Below are 21,691 nucleotides of genomic sequence, written 5' to 3'. Positions count from 1 at the left end.
CCTGCTGGGAACCTTTCAAGGAAATTTAACTTGCGTAATGTTTTGATCTTGGTGTTTATTACAGAAAATAAGAGTAATATTTCACCAGCTATTGTTATGTGTCAGCTAGCCTCTCCATCTGCTTGCCTTTCCTTGATGGCTCTTCCAAAATTCTCAGTTTATTTTAATAAAAACACCACTTAAAAATGTAGGAGTTTGTTCATATGCTGAAGGCAGGTGAACTGGACCAGTGGTCAGAACATTTATTGTGTTGTGCTTGCTACTGTAGAAAGATTTTTGGCTGTTGTGGCTTCAAAGCCCTGCCTGTGTTAGCAGTTGCAGCTTAACCCCTGCAAGTATAACATGGGAGTGCAGGTTCCTCACAAAATAGTGAAATGCAGGAGTTTATGCTTTTAAAGGCAGATTTCTTCCCTTCCTCTCTTTCAAAAATACATTTTATAACTAAAATTACTTTTCTGGAGAGAGGGTGAAAGTTGAAGCTTTGCAAAAGTACTGTTATTAACAATTTTGAAACTGCTTTTTTTTTTTGCTGTACTGTTGCTAGCTTGCTGAACAATAATAGTGTGTATGTCTTCCATCTCCTCAGTATTTTATTTGATCCACTTTATTAATAGCAATGACTTTTCCTAGTCATTGCACTACGAAATGGGACTGAACTAAGCTTAAGTTTCTGATGTATTGTGTTGGAGTGCATTGTACGTGCAAATTTCAGGCACAGCACTAAGCACAGTAATAAATACAGTGAAAAGTGAACATGCTGCTTTTTTTATTTTTGGTGGGTATGAAAATTCTAATATCTATATTTTTCCTTACAGAAAATCTGTACTCCCAGCTTTGCTGTTTGTACCAGTAGAACTTTGGTACAACTATAGGTGTAGACTATTGTAAAATATATTTTACAGTGTGTGATGACAATGTAGGAAGTATTTTCAAAATTAGCTTTGAAGTATTTACGTTTAGAAACTTTTTCACTTATCTCAAACAGATTTCTATGGAAAGAAATTGTTCCTATATTGCAAAACACTGGAAAATAAGTGGCTTGGAAGTATTTTCCAGTATGAAATTATCTAAGATTAGTTTTTAAAATTTGCCTTGATTTTTCTGTAGAATGGATTTGGAGAATTCAACATTCTTGAACGTTGCAAACAGCATTTGACTGTGCTTTATGCTTACTTCTACCCCTGTCTGCAATACCCACAGGCCACTATGTGTATGGCTCACCAAATAGTCTTGAGGTACCCTGTTGACAATGGATGTTTATTTGGCATTTAAGCTCATATTTATTTGTCTATAAAGTCATTTAGTATGAACTGAGACTTTAGTGCTCTGATCTCTATGAAATGTTTACTAGTATGCAACTGAATTATTGTAGATTATATTACAACCCATTTACTCATTCCATTAGTAATACCAGAGATAAAAGTTGTTTAATCAGTCACATCAAAGGCAGCTGTTTGGGTTTGTATTTCTGACACAAACTAACATGTTAAATTCAGATATGAAGTCCAGTTTTTAAACTGGAGTCCTTTAAAATGACACCACCTAAAGTTTATTAGAGTGTTGTTGTTTAGAAGCAGATCCTGATGATTCTCGAATTTGATTTGGCAAGCAGCTTGATTGTTTTTTTCTTCTTCTAATTAAAATAAAAGTATACTTAGCTGACAGTTGTACAAACCCGTAACATAATCTGTAGGATGCAAGGTGCAGAGTTAAGGACTGTATTTAAATGTAAATCTTTCATTAAGGATGGTGCCTATCCTGAACATTTGTGTGGTTGCTGCTTTCACTAAAGTCTCAGAAACAGCTTGTGCATGGCTAAATGTAGAATATGTTTGTAATTTACAATGTAGAGGATAGCCCCATCTAATATTAACTATGAGAAGAGTTTATAGAACAACTGGGAAGGGAAGATGAGAAGGTTCAGTATAACTTGTTGGCTTGTAACATTGACAAGTGTTGCACTAAATTCTGAAAACATGTTCAAATTACAGCTTTACACTACCAAGTTCTTTGCTTGCACTTCTGCAGAGGGAAAAAAAAATATTCTTACCTTACAGGTATATGTATTAGCAAATTAGAGTTTGGTGAGTGTTTGGCCTGCTTTTGTGAATTTGTGACTGGCATCTGTAACTCTGCAGTAGATTAGTGTGAAATGAAAATACCTTTGTAGAAGTCACGTCTGTTTGCAGTGATGTCTGCTGTCCTTTCACAATGACTGTAAGAGCATGAAAATTACTGCAGGTAAGTCAAAAGAGGTTGGGAATCTTGGTTGTGTTATTTTTTTGGTTTTCAGAATCTTGACTTGAAAACACATAATTTTTTCCCCCCCCCCTAAATGTCTGAATTTAGACATTTAGGATCAAAGGCTGTACAGGACAGGTAAATAACATCCATGTATTTGTCAGCTTAAGGCCATACCATGTTTCACTGTGACTGAAGTAAAAAGAAATTCAAGAATCAGTGGCCAGGATAGAGAAACTTGCTAGATGGGGAATAATGGCTTAATGTGAATTTGGTTTCGTAGATACATAAAATATTTTGTCAGGTTTTCATAAGGCTTCCTGCTTAAGTCATCTGGGGACATTATATCCAAAAATCTGCTGGTTTTATATTAGCATAGGTGATCAGTGGTTTGTTGAATATAAGTAACAGTTCTGTATCTGGTGAAAGCTGAAGGGGAAATAAGGGAATGTTTGGTTGTTGCACACATTGGATCAAGATGTGATGAGATGTGATCTGTGCTCCGTTTCATTGAAGTAGTTAAATGTCAGTTGGTTGCTTCCATAAATTAGATGGTACTTTGTTTAAAGAGGCCTCAGTGTAAGGTACAAAAAAGGAGGCTACCAGGAGATAAGCTGATGGTGAAGTTTATTTGGTACAGCTTTTCTGCACTGGCTGCCTCACTGCCACTTCGTTATCTGGGCAAGGGTTCAGCCTTTCTGCAACTGTGAATGGAGTTGAGATTATAATTACTTTTTGTGACCAATTCTGTAATGTAGATAGAAAATCAAAATGTGTCAGGTTTTTGGCAGTGTTTTAACGTGTTTGAGCTATGGAAATTCATAGTTGAACTGATGATGTATTTTTATCCCAGTATTACTAACAACAAGATGAACAGAATATTGTTAGTAATACTGGGGTAAAAATACTGCAAAAAGAAAATGGTGTTATTTTGAAATCTGGTTTTCTGACTGATTTCTCTAGCATGCTGTGAGAAAATGCATTAGGTGACACATTATGAGTAGGTAGAGGCATCTGTAAAACTACTCAGATTTGGAAGCTAGCACTGGAGCATTAGTTATTCCACCTCACCCCAGCCAGGAATGGGCTGCATTGCTGAACTTTTGTGCTGTCCCCACGCCTACATTGCCCTGAACTTGCACGTTTGTGCTGTATGTAACATGCTTATGCTTTGTAGAATTTCCATAGTTTCTGCTAAGAGCCTTAACATGTAGCTGGAAGCCTGCAAATGGAATAAGAGTAGAATATTTTCCTTTGCTGCTCTCTCAATGGATAAATTGAGGTTTTTTTTAAACAGTTTTTATTTGGTTTTAGGCTAGCTTACAGAGTTCTGCATGAGCAAAAATATTAAAACATGTTTAAACATGTTAAATACTTCTGCTGCATATAAAGTGTACAGATGGTACAGCTACCAATGCTAAACTTGAATCTCTTAGTTTATCACTGATATAAACTGAAACACTGTTTTTTAAAATATATTTTCTTCCTAAGACACTTATTTTTAGGCAGAAATAAGTAGCTTTTAAATTTTGTTTGGATAGAGCATTCTTAATGCCCTCTATGGCCCCTCTGTTTGTGGTAAATGACAGCTATATATCTAAAAACACAGACATGTATTTATTTTTCTTTTATTTATTTCTCTTGTCAGTTTATAATAGAATTCATGTAACAATTTAATTTAAAAACTGAAGTATTTAATGGAAAAATTTGCTGTCCTTTGGGAAGGAAGTATTCACACATGCAAGATCCCTGAAATGGCTGTGATTCAGACCCCTTTCTTAGTCTGGAAACAGGCAGATGCCTCTAAGAATTTGGCATATCTGAGTTAGAGCCTTCAAGAGGCAATGTGAGCATCTTCCCATCTCAGTGTGTTTGGATTTATTTCAGTAAATGGTCAGAAAGATTAAATTGATTGGCTGTTAGTTTTAGTTGGAGGGTGTGATTTGTTTTATGAAAGTAGCTGGTTTATGCATGAGGACTATCTTATTAAGATTTGAATATTTAAATGTTTCCACATTAGTGTCTTCATTTGAGTCTCCATTGACATCAAGTAGTGACTGTTCAGAACAAGCAAAACTTTGTCTCTATTTTAAGTCTATTTATGGACTTTAGTTTCTTTATAGTAAAATTTAAAAATACTTTACAGATTTACTATAATTGCAATTGTAATTCACAGAAGAAAATTTCCAGGGACTTTTGTATTAATAGTCAAAATGTTTAATATAATTGTCTTAATCATAGAAAGGTAATAAACATTTTTCTAATGGGTTTTCATTTATTAAATAAAACTTTACTAGACAGACACTACTTTTCATTTCTTTTCTGAAAGCAGTGGGTTTTTGATACTGATAACCATGTGATATTTACACCTATAGTCTGTATTACTTATTTAGTATTACTAAAATTACTTGACATTATGATTTGCTCTATATTTGGAATAGCTTATTCTGAACTGACAAGGAAGGAGCATACATGTCTGTAGTGAAAATTTGTGAGGCAGACAACAATTTTATTTACAAAGGAGGGAGAGGAGGGAGAACCAAAGACTTTCTCCCATCCCTGTCCTTTTTTTATATACCTTTTTCAGGAGTTTCCCAGCTTATTAATAGGAGCTTCCAGCATTCTGGTGCTTTGACCAGTTCCTAGAAGTGTGCTTTCTTTTTGAGCTTATTCACCCTATCAGAACATTAGTAATAGACATGACTTCAGGGGTTTTACGTTTGTTTTCTTTACTTATTTTAGAACTTTAAGAGTGACCTTTGTGCTTGTATATGTCATTTACTTTTGGTAACTGTCTTCAGGGTTTCTTTCTGCCAGAAACACAATCACAAATTCCAAGTCTTTCTTTATACTTAACGTTACTTATCTTAATGCTCTGCCAAGCTACAAAGAAGTTGGAAAACATCTATTTATCTTCCTATCAGGCCAGTCTAGCAGGAAAGATTTTTTCTGATCCAAAAGTAGATGATTAGAGGGAGACTCATAGTGTCAGAAATCCCACAGCTCCTATGTTGTTGTTGCAGGTGGCTTTGGAAAGTCTGGGAAACTTGGTAGGTGGAAGGAGGGAGTGGATCATCTGAGAGCTAATTAGTGAGAACTGGGCTAATGAATGGAACAACAGAGCAAACTTGTGGGGGAAAGGGGTGACACTGGAACAGTGACCATTTTACTGTGATTATCCTTTCCTTTCTCATTTCCCTTCTCCCCAGAAGGTTTGGGTTGGATGTCCACATATCTGCATCCCCCTTTTAGGGTGTGCTGCAGCAGAGTAATCATGTGCATCTGACAGCTGTAGGCTGTGATTATTTTATTCCAGTTAGTGTCTGCTTGCATTTTGGCTGCGATTCTGTCTAGCTTTTCCTCATTTTAAGAAATTGGTATGTATTCTGATACAAAATTTGTAAGCAATGATACTTCGTATGTACTATTTCTCTATTAAATTTACAAGAGTGATGCTTAATGTGGAAGAGCCAGCTCCTTGCTTGGGTTATTTCAATCCGTGTGTTTGAAACAGCACCTTAACTGCTAGTCAATAAATGAATCCCACCTTATCATTCTCACTAGAATCCATCGTGCATTGGATAATTAAATAGATCTTAGGGAGAAAAGTGAGAAAGAACTGTTTTTTATTCTGGTCCCAAGGACTAAAGTCTGCAAGGAGTCCATCTTCGTTCTAGGTTATTTCACTAAATTATTTGTGTGCAGCAGTGTCAATAGTAATGTTTAATGGGTATGGACCCCAAACTGTGCTATAACACTGTGGTTTGGATGCTCCTCTGGGACACTGAAGAAATGAGCATAAGATTTCTTTGGCAGAAGAGTCATGCAGTGATTGTACTGGATCCTGAATAGTGGCCTCCTCCCCAGGCTATTAAGTAAAGACATCTTTATCTTGGGCTCTACTTGAGGGATTTTTGGTCCTTCACTTCCAGCTTGGCAGGTGTAACTCTAGTGCTTATTGTTACATGTCTTTAACCAGTACCCAAAGAAATAATTTTGGCTTTTTTTTCCAAACAAAACTTCAATTTTTCTGGATTTTAAGAATTTTCTGGATTTTATTACTTATCCTGTGTGGCTGTTAAGCTTGATATTTTTCAGTATTTTGGCTGCCTACTCTTGCTTCATTGACAGCATGGTAACAACTGTGAAACTATTTTAAGAAAAGATACTAACAGAAAAATCAGCTGAAAGTTGCTGGAAATTTTTTATGACTGAATTTTTCATGTTTGTATTGCGTGGAAAATAAATACAGGCTTTAAACTAGTGATGAAAAATGCTCATTTTAATTTTAAAATCCTTATAGGCTGTGAAGATTCTGTGATGGAAGAGGTGGTGTGGGAGAAGACACAGTCAGTGCTAGTTATAGTCTGAAGTATTTGATTCTTGTATTGGCAAGGAAATTTTGGGGTTTTTTTCCCCTACTCCCTTGAATCTGATGCCTGAATATATTAATTTTTGATTAAAATTTTCTTAGCTTGTTTCCATGAAGGTTATGAGTCATTAGCAGCTACATTTTTAAAGTGAACTGAGTTTTCCTAAAACTACAGCATCTGTTTTTGACTTAGTAATTTGTGTAGTCTCATGAGGTAATGACCCCTTGACTAAATATCAGTGTGCTAAATGTAGTATGTGTTTAATGTTGCCTGATGCAAAATTGTTCTCCTTTACTTATTAAAAACTTGTTTGTGTACTGTCTTGAATAGGTCACAGCAAGGATTGCTCCAAGTCTGGTGTCAAACCATAGAAAGGGATGAAATGCTTGACACTCATCTCAGGGGTGTCATATGCTAAAAATGTAATTGGGGTTAATATATAACATCCCCAACCTCATACCCAGTGTAATTCTCCCTTTTTTAGTGCCTCCACTTCTCCTGAAGATGTTATCATGTGTGCTTGTTGCCATCAGCCCCTCACTGAACAAATCTTGAGGTTACTAAGACTCCTTTCTGTCATGTGAGAACAATGGGTGTCATGTGTACTTTAAATGTGCCATGATTGCAGAAATGTTTCCCAGGCTTTCCCCATGGGTCAGGGCATGGTGGAAAAAGTGGTGTTTACCTACTTTGCAAGAGGTCAAGATGTCCAGGCAGAACTGTGTTCACATATTCAGCACCATAGAAACTTAGTTAGCATTTTCAGGTTTTGTGTGTAACATGTAATTTTTATTTCATTGATGATAGGATGCTTTATTATTTTTATTTCTGCACAATTTGGAACCAGATTAAAATGTCAAAGTAGTAAAAACCATTCCATGCCCTGCATTAGCAATGTAGATCCAAAAATGTCAATTTTATAGGAGCTAATAATATGTTAATCAAAATATCTAGTCAGGTAATATTCCAACAAAGAAATGCTTTTTCTTAAAGTAAGGATGGGGCTGTAGTTCTTTCACTTTATCAGGAATTTTGCCTCTTGCAAAAAGAGATAATAACATACTGAAAGGTTTTCTAATCATTCTTCGTCATTTAAACGAAAGAACTCTTGGTAAATATTACTAGGTATCTGTTAAAATCCATATAGCATTAGACAGCATTAAAAACTATGCTTAAATTTCTGAAGAATAATATTTTCTTCACAATGTGTTTCTCCTCACAACTGGCAGAGCAAAAAATTGGCAAGAAATAGCTTGATTGCTTTCATTTATTTATTGGTTCTTTCCCAAAAAGTAACAACTTGTGACTTTCTGGCCCGGGTTATGCCACATTATCTTCCACAGTATCTTTCCTGGAATGTGGTGCATGTCTTACCTTATCATTGTTAGAATGGCAGTTGTCAGAGATTTCCTTTTAAACTTCCAGTTTCCATGAGGCTTTTAATGGAGAGAGGAGCAGGCAGGAGGTTTCTTGCCTATGCACTGTCCTTGTGAGTCAGGAGAGATCCCTGTGCCAGCTGCTGGTTATGTGAGAGGCCTGAAACCTGGTGGACAGCCAGTGTGCAGAGCAAGGCCTTCACTTGTTACTGGTGCCAGATTAATGGCAAAGAATGTTGTGTTGTTGTATTTGTATAATTCAAAGTAGTAACAGAATTTTAAATGGGGAAAAAATAACCCAAGCACTTTTGTCTCCATTATCAATAAATTTTCCTATTCCTTATTGAAAAGCTGTAAGGACCTATCACCACACATGTTATCTTCTAAGTAAAAACAGTCTCTAGGTGTTATGTGTTGACACATTATAGCAGGAAAAGTCTTAATTTGTTGTAAGTGGCATAATAGTCATCCCTCAACACAAATGTACTGCAGGGGAGAGGTGGTTTCCTTGGTAATTATGCTGAGTTGCTTGTATGACATCTGTTATTCCTTCAGGACTGTTGTTGCCATTTGTACTTCATTGGGTTTTTCAGATGAAGAATTACCTTTTTTGGCCATGTGCTGTTTTTTAATATCTTTTGGCTATTTGTCATTTGGGATGATTTATCTGTGTTAATCATAATAGAAAAGAAACACAGTAAGATTTTGATGATACAGAGTAGCACTTAAAAATTTGTCTGAACACTTAAAAAATAATTAAAACCTTTCCTGCTAAAATTAGGCTTTTCTGGAAACATGAACCCTTAGGCCTGGTGCTCCAGGCAGCATAAGTAGCTCAGGATTAAGCTATAAAAATTTCTGATTATGTTGACAATTGAATTTTAAAGAATTAGAAGTCTGAGAGTCAGATATTGCTAAGGCTGTACAAACCACAAGATCCTTAGAATATGTTTGTAGGACAGCTTTTATTTGTAGGCAGGCCTTGAGAGCTTCAAATGCTCTTTTTTTTCCCACTCCCCCCATTAGTGCAGAGAGAAGATGACAGATATTACTGAGCTCCTGGCAAGTTGCAGTCTGCTGGGATTGATGTGTTAAATATCTTTCCTTTAATAAAATACTTTGCTTGGTTAAGTGGTCATGTTAAAGAACTAGGTGGATTTTGAAAATACGCTGTGAGTGAAAGTGTAAGTGAGCTGTGGACTCATAAACTGTGAAACTTTGAAGTGTAAAAAAAAAAAAATTGAGGGGTTTGAGGGTATAATCTGTCAATTGTTTTCTCCAATTCTCTTGATAAACAGTTAAATTACAATTTCTATTGGATTATAGTAATTAGCTTCCAAAATTTTTTGTTTATGATATTTTTTTCATTTTTCATAAGAGACTCCTTTAATGTGTCAGTCAGTCTGTAAGGTGTCAGGCTTCTGCTTAGGGACAGTAGGGAACCATGCAGGGCATTGACTTTCAGAAGTGGCTTTTGCTTTATGGATCATCTGAAACTCAGCTGGAAGAATTTGTAAGGTGTTAGGTGTGCTTTGTTTTCCTGCTCAGCAGTTACCAGAGATGTTGTTATGGGCTTGTAGTGCAATGACAGTTGGTGCTTTATTCTAGATACCTTCATGGAAAAAGACTTTAAAGAGGAGAGCTACTAAAATCAAAATTGCTGTTGAGAAAGAGAAGTACTGCGTTCCTTCAAAGTGGCAGCTGTTCATGCTTCCTAAACACTGATCCTGAGTCTATTTCAGGAACGTGTCCCTTTCCTTTACTGACATGCAGAGAAGTTTAGGTATGAATTGAAGACCAAAGATCAAATTCTTTTTGACACTTTTGCCTTTCTTTTAAGCATGAATTAGTTTTATAATTTTACTCTTCATGGTCCAGTTCATCTCTTTCTCCCTCTTGGTGTACACAGCCTTCCCTCTTCTCTGCATGTCTCTGGAGAGTAGGAATAACCCTAGTGTATACAAAAGTGAGGGTGCTTTCTATGCCCTTCTCTCTGTTCATGTCATGCTGCTTTTTGCTTTTTTTTTTTTTTTTCCCCTCTGATATCTTCAGGGAGATATCAGAGAAAAAAAAGATATTTGAAGAACCACCAGCCATGCTTTATATTAGTTTATCTATTTCAGTTGATGAAAATGTATCCTGGTTACAGATTCAAATTTTCTAATTTTAGAGTGGCAAATAGTCTTTCTAATAGTAGTCTTTCTGTTAGACAAGATTTTTTAAAAGGAATATATTTTTCCAGGTCTTCTTACTTCCCTTATTTCTTTCCTACCCTTTCCCCCTCATGCACAGAAATGTAACCTAAAGTTGTAGCAGTGTTCATAGTGTACAGCAGTGAGTGTGTGAAAGACCACCACCTTAATATGCATTTCCATTGTCCACTTAATTTCATAATTTTGAGCTTAATTACATTTTGTGTATTTTGTGACTTTTCTTTTTAACTCCTCCAACTTAATCAGGATCCCAGCATTTTTGGCCAATGAAAAGTAGATGTCAAATGAAAATTTGACTGCCTTAAAGTAGAAGTACTCCAGTGGGCAGCTTGTCTTACTGAAAATGAAGCCAGAGGTTGTCTATAGAGGTTTTCGAGTCTCCAGGTTTGGTGGTACTCAAAAGTTTCCTGGGCAACCAGCTTTAGGTGTCTCTGCTTGAGCAGGGGGTGGACCAGTTGACCTCTGGAGGTCTTTGCCAACCTCAATCATTCCAGATTCTCCAGAGGTTTTTGTCATGTGCACAGAGCGGAAAATTCTGTACCTTTCATTCCTTTCAAATAGCAGCTATTTGGCAGGTACTCTAATGTATGTAAGTATAAACTAATGTGCCTGGAACATTAATGTTTTCATAGGGCACAGTATTATGGGTGCCTAATTGAGATTAAGTATTTACCTATGTGCTTTAAGTGTCTTAATTTCTTTTTTATCCTGGACCATTACCAAGTATTCATTAGTGTCTGTGACAGAAAATTTCTATTTATCACTTCACCAAAGTTCTTTAAAGTATTAAGATTTCACTGTATTTAAATGTGTGAATTGTAATCTGTATGTGCTGTGCAGTATAAAAAAATTTCTGCCCTGAGCAGAATGGAGTGAGTTGTCAGTGGTAATCTTCCAGTTCTGCAGAGGACTGCTGGAGTGGAGGAACTGGTGTGCTACAAGAGATGAGTGCTCATGGTTAGGATGCCTGGGGTCCTCTTTCATGGTTGGATGCCATGATTATGTAGAGAGCATAATTTTCAGGGTAAATGTCATATAAAGATTACCCTTAAGTAAACCCCTAGTTAAGCAGCAAGGGAAGATGTGATAAAAATAGAGAAAATAATAAAGTAAAACAAATTTTCTGCTTTTAACTATCAAGTAGTCTTTGCCATTAAATATCCCCAATCTGGGGTGAACCTTTCTGAAAGACAAGTTGGATTTGCTTGTGGAGAGGTATACTGGCAAACAAATAAAAAAAAAAAGTAAAATTATTATTTAAATATCAATCTAATGGTTCCTTAATGACCTGATATGCTTGGAAGAAAGCATCCCAATCACTCTTATTACTCCAAATGAGTTAAATGATTGATATCAGTAAAAAGTAAATCTGATTTTTTTTTGTGGGTTACTTGGTGTATATGCGCGTGTGTGTATATATATATATGTATATATATGTATATATATATATTTGTGAATCAGCTGTCGGGGCTGTTCCTCTGGAGCAGCCCGGCGCTCCGTGGCCGTGCGGGGCCGGGAGCCGCAGTTCGGCAGCCGAGCGCTGGAGGGCTCCGCAGACTGCGGCTGCCCAGCGATTTGCAGGGAATTGCTGCATTGTACCTGCGCAGGGTTTAATGCTTGCCGGGCCATTTGGCTATTTGCCATAATTGGCTTTCCATTCCCTTGATTGGAATCATAGATAAAAATTTGCTAATCCACTTTCTTTGCTGAAAGTATTAGAAAAGTAATCCATCTTTTAAAAATGCTTGAACAAAATCATATGGTATAAAGAGTACTTTATGGAGTAATGAGATTAATGAGAACTGTAAGGCATATGCAATTTAAAGCGTTTTTCTATGGATTAAGGGGAAAAATGCAATCTGGGCACTATAAAGCCATAAGTACTTCCTTTTTTTATGCACTACCTTTTAAATGTGCATTACATGTTATGCTTTTGTCTACATGATAAAATGCGAGTATGTATTTAGGAAGAAGAATCTGCTATTTACTTGTAATTTTAAAAACGTTTGAAAATACCTGATTCAAACTTCTTGGCTGTGTTTTTTCCCCTTTCTCTCCCCTCTTCTGCCCATAGGGCATCAGAGCACGGATTTTGGAAACCCTTGTAATGCTCATTCTTCTTGCATTGCTTATCCTTGGAATTGTATGGGTGGCTTCAGCACTCATAGACAATGATGCTGCCAGTATGGAGTCTTTATATGGTATGGAATAAAAAAGAACCTTCACCCGGTTCCATTGTAAATACAGAAATGCAGGTTTCCAGTTAAATATATTTCTAGTACATGCTATGTGAGTATTCCACAGGTTGTGAATTTAGTCAGCACCATTTTGATGTTAAATTATGTTATATACGTAGCCTCTTGGTAATTAGCTAAAGCTGTACTCAATGTTTTCTTTACAGACCTCTGGGAATTCTACCTCCCGTATTTATATTCCTGTATATCACTGATGGGATGCTTGTTACTGCTGTGTAAGTATTTTCCTCATTATTCCAAAAGATGAATTATATTATGGTGGGGTTTATTTTTTGTATCGTATTCAATTTTTTTTATGGTTAAAGGAAACTTTTTGATTGTGAAAGTTGAGTGAGATTTTCTTTTTCTGATTAAATTTAGATGTGAATTTGTTAGATTTGGCTTCTGAAGTTTAAATAAATTGTACCTTAGATTTTCAATTTTTGAGAAGCTTCACAACTCACCCAATTTTGACTAATAACTTGTTAAAGCAGGCAGTTGAAAAATAGGGACTCCATTCTGCAAAGAAAAGCACAATTCTTAAATGAAATATCTGCAGGAGGCTGGTAGTATGGTGAGAAAATTATTTCGGAACATTTTGTCCTATATTCAGTAAACTACCGTTCTTCCTTTCGTAATTGAAAATGTTGCTCTATAGGCAGGAGTTGGAAGACAGTGCAGCCAGCTTTCATAATCACACAGCTGGTCTCTGGTCAGTCTGCAGGTCAGTTACACAATTGCATCTGAAACAAATGCAGTAAAAACCCAACAATGAGTGCTTCTAGCCAGAGTTCAGTCATCCTTGTTTAGGGAAATAAGAAACATGATGGAAGGCTCAAAATCCCACTTAATAGTCTCAGCCCCCTCCTTGAGTAATTTCTAGAAACTTTCTGAGGGTGACAGAAGGTCTCCCTTTCTAGATCACTATGGTTTCATCTATTCTCCAAGCTTGACAGGTTCAAAGCTTACATGGGGCTGTCACTGTGGAGAAAGGGTAGGAAATGATAATTAGTGATATCCTTTAAACAGATCTGTGAAAGAGACCTTGGGGAGTCTCCTTAGGTTCTCTGTATGTGCAGGTTCTTAAATCCATTTTGGAGGAAGGTGGGAGGATTAAACAATGGGCTTCTCAACATCTTGTGCAGGCTGTTCCAGAGTGGCATTCACAGAGGGGCCTAACATTTTAATGGGAAGTTGGTTTGCAAAACTTAAAATCTGCCCTGCAGTTTGCTTCAGCAGAGCTTAAAACTCAGCCTCTGTTCTGAGGCTGTTGCAAACCTGTTCACTGAAATTATTGTGACTAAATGCCAGGTTTTGGAAATGTGTAACTTGAACAAATCACTGAGCTGAAGGCCCTCCAAGCTGTTGGATCTATGTAGCTGAAAGGGCAGTATACAGCAGTGGGGCTGCTGGGATAGAGCTTTAGAGCTTCAGCTGGTTTAATTGCTAAAGCAGTGTTTGAGTAAAGCCTATTGCAGTGGTGATTTGGAGCATCCCTTTGTTTGTCTTTTCTCCTTTTCCTGCAGGATTCTTCTGCAGTAAAGGCAGACTAACTTAAGTTAGATTTTTGAATACTCTTGTATTTTTATTCTAATGTGCAGTAGCTACAGTGAAGCACTAGATAATAAAAAGAAATGCAATCCTCACAATAAAATCTTGTCTTGGTTTTTTTTTGGTAACAATGTTTCATTATGATGGAAACTATAGATGTCCATATCATCCATATTGTTATAAATTCTTTCATCTCTGACACATTTCAGTATTTGAAGGCAGTTTTCCCTAAACTGTTGTTTTCTACTAGTAATTTTCTATTATCATGGTTGAGTATTTCTCCAAAGAAGTGTGCATGCATCATCCCTGAAAACCATCACAGGCTAGGATCAGAAAGGGCCTGTTGTTATTTCATAGAAAGTAACCTAAAGTCTGGTAGCTGAGCCTACTGTCAATGGAAGTCGAAGGATAACTTTGAGACCAAAGCAGCTTCAGGATCTCTTGGCCTTGCAGCTACACCTGTGCTAAAAGATGAAATGTACCCAAGATGTTCTCCAGTGCTGTGGCCAACCAGTGTCACTCCATACAGGATATTGCAGTTGGCAGGTGTCTGTGCAGCTTAGGCTCATGAAAATGGTCCCTGGACTGCCTCAACTCCAGAACTACACTGAGAATTATTTGGGAAAGTGTTAACTGGTCCAGGGCAAATCATGCCAGGAATAGTTCTAACAATTTACTGGTGTAGGCAATCCAGTCTTAAAGCCCAGGAATGCATCCTGGCACTGCTGAGTTTACTAGTGAAGACAGAGCCTCTGGTGCCATATGCTTTGAATAAATAATTAATTAGTTGAGGAAGTTCAAGATCTCTGATCATATGGTGGTCCTTGTTGATAAAAAAAAAAAAAATCACAGTTAAGGTCTTGGGAGGGGAGAGATGCTTGTCTTGTTCAAAATTCGTGTGATTGCAATGTGCTTAAATGTTCATGTTGGAGCTTTAAACTCTTGCAGTTCATTTCAAAACCAAAAACTGGTTATATGTGGAATAGCACACTTAGCATCCAAATAACACCTAGTCTTTGACTTGCTAATGACTGTTTTGCATGCTCTTCCTTCCTCTGCAGTGTGCACACCAGTGGGGCTCTCACGGATGTTTACAGTAATGGGTCAGCTGCTGGTGAAGCCAACAGTAAGTGCTGCCTGGCACCGTCCTCCTGGGCTGCCTGGCACCATCCCCCTGGGCTGCCTGGCACCGTCCCCCTGGGCTGCCCGGCGCTGTCCCCCTGGGCTGCCTGGCACCGTCCCCCTGGGCTGCCCGGCGCTGTCCCCCTGGGCTGCCCGGCGCTGTCCTCCTGGGCTGCCTGGCACTGTCCCCCTGGGCTGCCCGGCACTGTCCCCCTGGGCTGCCCGCTGTTGTCCCCCTGGGCTGCCCGCTGTTGTCCCCCTGGGCTGCCCGGCACTGTCCTGGGCTGCCCGGCGCTGTCCCCCTGGGCTGCCCGGCACTGTCCCCCTGGGCTGCCCGCTGCTGTCCCCCTGGGCTGCCCGCTGCTGTCCCCCTGGGCTGCCCGGCACTGTCCCCCTGGGCTGCCTGGCACTGTCCTCCTGGGCTGCCTGGCACCATCCCCCTGGGCTGCCTGGCACCGTTCCCCTGGGCTGCCTGCTGTTGTCCCCCTGGGCTGCCGGGCGCTGTCCCCCTGGGCTGCCGGGCGCTGTCCCCCTGGGCTGCCGGGCGCTGTCCTCCTGGGCTGCCCGGCGCTGTCCCCCTGGGCTGCCCGGCGCTGTCCCCCTGGGCTGCCCGGCGCTGTCCTCCTGGGCTGCCTGGCACTGTCCCCCTGGGCTGCCCGGCGCTGTCCCCCTGGGCTGCCCGGCGCTGTCCTCCTGGGCTGCCCGCTGCTGTCCCCCTGGGCTGCCTGGCACTGTCCCCCTGGGCTGCCCGGCGCTGTCCTCCTGGGCTGCCCGCTGCTGTCCCCCTGGGCTGCCTGCTGCTGTCCCCCTGGGCTGCCCGCTGCTGTCCCCCTGGGCTGCCCGGCGCTGTCCTTCTGGGCTGTCTGTGAGAAGGTGGAATGGTATTTGGGTACTTTCTTCTAAAATGCTTACATGTCTACAGAACTCTTCAGTTCATCAGAGTTTCTATAACCAATATTTATGTACTTATTTCACATTTCAGGCACAAAAGCCTGTTTCTGTTGGAACTCTGGTTACTGAGAATTTTAGACTTTCTGTGCTGACAGGCACTGAACTGCAAGAGAACATTACATTTGACCTCAGACCATAGAGAAAGCTTCCAAAATTGAATGATAAAACTAATATTGAGTGTGTAGTTTGAATAAAAGTGTGTAATATCACATACTAAAAAACTTAGAGTTTAAACTTTTAAAATATAATAATATATATAAAACAAAATTAAAGTTTTAAGACAGAAGCTAGTCCTTCTTCGTAAGTATAAGTAGTACTGTGTAATTAGATAAAAAAAATCCCTATTGCGGGCCACGAGTAGTTATTGAAAGTAAAAATAATTTAAGTCTCATTTCTTAATTAGACAATTTAGCCATAAAAACCTTACAGAGAGAGATACAACTCCATTTTTAGTTTGTTAAAGCGAAGTACTGTAGAACTCCAAGTTTGTGAGATTGTTATATAGATAAGAACTAACATCTGAATCCAAACAAATATGGTGTCACACATTTAATCCCAACCCTGACCAAAAAAAAAAGTTAGAACGCCACATGTTACTTTACAGAGATTTTCTTATGATAATACAGACTTCCTCTGATTTTTCAATTTATGTCAATGCTACTAATATTATTTATTACCAGTATTTCCTGCTGTGTTTTACCAGTGCCTGAAAATTGTGGGCATATTCCGAGTTCAGTAGCAAAGAACACAAGAGCAAACAAAGTCTGGATAACAAAAAGGATACCTGGGGTACACACAGATGGGTGAAATGTGGGTAGTTGTCATCTTTAAGAGCTTTTTACACACAGATACTCTTTGGTTCATGTTCTGAATACTGTGAGGAGATGGTGAAGTTTATACCATGTACAAGTGCTCTAGTGACTTTGGTGTCACATGTCTTGGTTTGTATTTACTAATATTTGGGTGCACTTAGATCTTGTTTTCATTATTCAGTTCAACCATGAAAATACAAAGAAAATTGCTACTATTTTTATATTTAGTCTCAAAGCACCTGGTAGCTGAGGTAGATCAACTTCATTTATTTGGTTTTAGCTTCCAATAGCAATTTATATTCTCATGAAATAACTGGCTCATGTGGAAAGTTGCTTTTTAATACAATTTTTAAAAATCTTTAGTTATTTTTGTTTAAATTTGGTGTGAAGGTTGATAAAATTTGAATGTGGGTCAGACATACTGTTCTGTCTTTTTAGATTGAAACTGAACATAAAAGCCTTAACTTGAAATAAAAACTTTAAAGTAACTTTGCTTACAGTAAAGATACCATTGTGTAACAGGATGGAATAATCTGTGAAGTTCTTATTTGTGTCACTATTGTAAAGTTCTGGACTGTATATTTAAAGTACAGGTTGGAGGAGCAAAGTCAATCTAATTATGTAAGTTCAGTCAGGAAGACAAGTGTCTGATACTCAGTTCATGTTTCTGGTTCTAAATACAGATCCTGGAAGACCTAGATGAGCAGATGTATATCATCACTTTAGAGGAAGAAGCAATTCAGAGGAAGCTTAATGGTATGTATGCTATACCTGTAATTGTACTGCTTCAGATACAATATTTAGAGTAGAGTGGTTCTGGTCAGGAGTCTCACTGTTGGTAGCCTCTTCTCCCAAACCAGAAAATTTCAACATCTTAGCCTGTAACAAATGTTACAAGTGTACATTTCCTCACCAGATTTTCCAAGATTGGCTCTTGTGTATGTGTGGTTTGCTTTGGTTTTATTTTTGAATTGTTCATCAACTCTCTAATTTGGGAATGTTCTGAGCCTGAGAGAGCAATTGAGTAGTTGTCCAGACCCACCACCCTTGCTGCAAAATAGCTTGGTAAATTACTCTATTTCAGCCTTGTTTGAAGGACAATGAACTTAAATTAGCAAGAGGCTTGACTTCCTGCAATATGAAGTTTTGTTCTTAATTTGGAGGATTTTTTGTTTCAGTTGATTGTTATTTAAAATCTTAGGTAGTAATCCATTAAAAATCAGAGCACTCCTTTATATTCTAGGAGTCATTTGGTGAATTTAATAAATAAAAACATTCTATTAATAAGGAATGAAAAATAATTACAAGAATGGTTTTTGACTTGCTGTATTTAGTCTTAAAATCTTGGATTTCTTGAGAAGGTGTTTCTGTTATGAAGTGTTTTAAAAAACATGAAGTCCAGTATGAAGCTTTGGCTTAGAATAGAAATGAGTGTTGCAACAGGCAGGCACCAGTTATGGAAAATGTATTGGTTCTGTAAACCTGGAAATCATGTTGTACAAATCTTCTGACTTGCTTTTATAACTGCATGGATAACCCATCCATCCATAATTTATGCAATTACTGCAGTTTTGAAAACCAAGGAATTTTCATGTAAGACAGCACAACAGTGTATGATGATTTACTTTAGCCTTAATTTTTAAAATTTTCTCTTTTTTCTCTCCTGCTTTTCAGTCTTCTGTCATATATCTTAAGCTTTCCTTCTCTGAGGTCTCATTGAGTCTCCTTTTTGAAGTTGCTTGGTCAGGGGAAGTACCTTTGATAGCAGAGATCTTGGTGGTCATCTTTATTCCAGTGCTTAAAAATTGTGGAGGAGTAGTGACTTTGTGGTGAAATCAGCCATTGCTTCAGTTTAAAAGTAACATTCACCTTTTCAGATGTTTATAGTGACACATGTATGTGCATTTACACACAGGCATACAAAAAGGTGCAGGCAGTGAGTGTCTTTGAAGCTGTGGTGGGGTAATGATAATCATTCTGTGTGTTTGATGTTAGCTGGGAACTGTAAAATATTTGTTGCTGAATATTTTATGTTGTCATGGTGATTCTGCTTGTGTACAACACAGAGCAATGACCCAGTAGTTATTCAAGAATCTATTGGAAGTGTTCAGCTGGGGAATGTGATGATTTAGTTGATGCTTGGCTGCCCTTTTTCTTGCAGAAGTCTCTCAACAGTTGCTTGTATTGCAGTTTAATATCACTTGTGGAGTGGAACTAGGCTGTTTGTAGGTGCCTACTAACTGGGTATGGATTTAGGACATTTTCTGGGAGCTCCCCTAACACCGTCCAAGAGAATGGATTTGCTTTCATCACATAGCTTGGTATTCAGTGAAAGGTGGTACTGCAGCCCACCCATATTCCATGGAGCACTCACCAGCCTGCTCTTGAGCAGTGAAAGACATGGGGCTTAAGTGTCCTGAGACAGGAGAGGAACTGGACTCCCTCTGTTTCCAGTGCTGAGGGAATGGCATTGACACCCCCAAAAGGAATGCTTGAAAACCCCTCGGTTGGTGTACAGGGAAAAGTAATAGACATGAGCTGAAAAGTAAATAAAATCTAAACTTGCCTATAGCATGTAGTTGGGGCAAGATGTTATATGTGCAAGAAGATACTTTGCAGGATTTTTCTAGTAGTTATTTTAGTAAATTTAAGCACAGTTTTCACTATGGCAAGCATGGAAACCTTCATCTTCTCTTCCAGAAGTCTTTCTAATGCATATAAATTATGCCATAAGCATTGACATTGTTATTGCCAGAACTATGAAGGGTTGTGTTTACCATGTTGCATTTAAAAAAGTATATATAAATGGGGTGTTGCTAATTACATCAGTAAGTATTGTGCTGTGATGTTAGAGGCCATAATCTGTGTTTTAGCACGCAGATTGTCACTTTATTGCTATATCACTGTGGATATATTCACCTACACGCTTTCTCTGCCATGGCTGTTGCAACTCTCCCACCATGTTGGTGGTGGAAATCCATAGTGCTTAAGTAACCCTGCTGGGCAGGTTTCCAGTAAAGTGCTCTGAAATATATACTTTATTTATATGTATAATAAAGAGTTGAATTTTGATTAAAATGAAGAAGACCAGAGCAGAGGCTTAAGTGATACCTGATGATTGTAAAGCTTTTAATATTTTAAAATAAATCCATCTGTGAAACTGTAGATCTTCTTTGTGGGAACTAATTTTCTTCCTCCTCAGGTGTCTGCAGTGTCTAACTGAAAATCAGAGGAGGAGGGAGGGGAAAGTTTGATTGTGTTATCTACCCTAGTATTTTTATCTGTTGAAGAGATACTGGGCTTTGGGAAAATGTTTGTTTCCAGTGTATTATATTTCAGTACCCACATCACTCCTACAGTTGAAAAATAAAGCTGGGACTTTTTTATATTAAAAGAAAAAAGTTGCCTTCAGCTATTAGTTTTCCTGAATCCAAAGAGACGGGTGGGGTAGGATCAAAAATACTTACTTGATCAAAGTTATTGGCTCTGAAGGTATCCTTACCTATGTAAGAAAGATGAAAGGTGTTGTTTTTATTGCACACTAGTAACAGTGTAATTTTGAACTAATTGGTGGTGAACTGCCAATCACCTTGGGGGAATGCAAATAGATACTCTTACAATTTCCTTTGAGGTACTGAAATCTTATGTCGGGGCTGGAAGAAAAACAGAATAATACCGTTAAATTGACCTTAAATGAGCTGCTTTGTGGCTTTCTTGGAGAATCCCTTCTAACTTTTCATTGCTAGTCCAAACAAGTCTCGTCTACCAATTTGATTTATTGGCTAGACAGCGCTGACATTGAACTTTGTGCGTGTTTGAAATAAAGCTAATGTAAGAGAGCTTTTAAGAATTTAGCTGCATCCTTTCCAAATACTCTTTTGACTGATCTGAAACCTTGCCTCTCTCATAAAGTATCCTTTTGTATAGCAACCTGTTGTTTGCAACTATTTTTAAGGAGGAACTACAACAGCACTTAGATATGATTCAGAATTTCTGCTGACCTGTGTCTTAGGGACCTTCTGTGATGATGCTGATTTGTTGGATAGACTCCCATGAAATCAGTGTTTTGAGCTCTGGATTTTTATGTTGAGGGGAGAAAAAAACATATATATTGAACTGAGCTTTTCCTCAGAGACTCCTAAATCAGTTACAGAAAAGAAGAAGAAGATACCAGATACTGACTTGAGTTTTCCTTCTTGTTTTTCCCATTAAGCTCTATTGCTATCCTTTTTCCCACCTAACAGTAATTAGTCATTCCATAAAACAGATGTTTTAGTCTTTACTGGGAGGAAATGCATCATCAAAAAAGCTTTTATTTATAATTAGCTTGGGTTTTTAAAAAACTTTTTCTGGAAACTTGTGTATTATGATTAATTTTTAAAAAAATACAGAGAAATAAAACTGACAGTTGTATTTCAGGCACTTCAAGTGGTAAGATATTGTAATGGAACAGTGTCTGTAGGTCTTACTGGAGAGTCCTGGGATTAGAGATATTTATGTATTTGAAGGCCTGTAAATATTATCCCACACTCATTATGTCACGGATGTCCAAGATAAATGTTTAGACAAAGCACAGAAATTACATGTTATATGCAAAAATGTGTGTGAAAGAAATGTTCATTTAATTTGATTAAACATTTAAAATTTTAAACAGTTGGATGTTTCATTGATGATTTGACTGCATTGAACAAATCAGTATTTAATAGTCTGCAATAAAAAGAATCACCTTTTTTCTTGTATTGAGGTTGCTGGATAGATGAGGAGACAACAGAAAAAAAGGAAAGAATGAGACAAAGTAGTGTTGCTGTGCCAGCAGCC

General features: G+C 38.0%; 1 protein-coding gene across 5 annotated transcripts in view; it reads left to right on the top strand.

The window, feature by feature from the left end:
• LMBR1 (limb development membrane protein 1) overlaps positions 1–21,691 on the top strand; it is a 69,502-nt gene that overhangs the window by 29,734 nt on the left and 18,077 nt on the right. For 4 of the 5 annotated variants that reach the window (XM_021526554.3, XM_085563602.1, XM_021526555.3 and 1 more), the window contains 4 exons: positions 12,278–12,404; positions 12,605–12,673; positions 15,050–15,114; positions 17,557–17,629. In XM_021526554.3, the coding sequence (XP_021382229.1) occupies positions 12,278–12,404; positions 12,605–12,673; positions 15,050–15,114; positions 17,557–17,629 (334 nt within the window). The remainder of the gene's footprint in view (positions 1–12,277; positions 12,405–12,604; positions 12,674–15,049; positions 15,115–17,556; positions 17,630–21,691) is intronic. The other variant, XM_085563586.1, reaches the window with a different exon arrangement.

The sequence above is a fragment of the Lonchura striata genome, chromosome 2, assembly GCF_050655825.1.
Source record: "Lonchura striata isolate lonStrDom1 chromosome 2, ASM5065582v1, whole genome shotgun sequence".
NCBI classification, from domain to species: Eukaryota; Metazoa; Chordata; class Aves; order Passeriformes; family Estrildidae; genus Lonchura; species Lonchura striata.
This window is presented reverse-complemented; position numbering and strand designations above follow the sequence as displayed.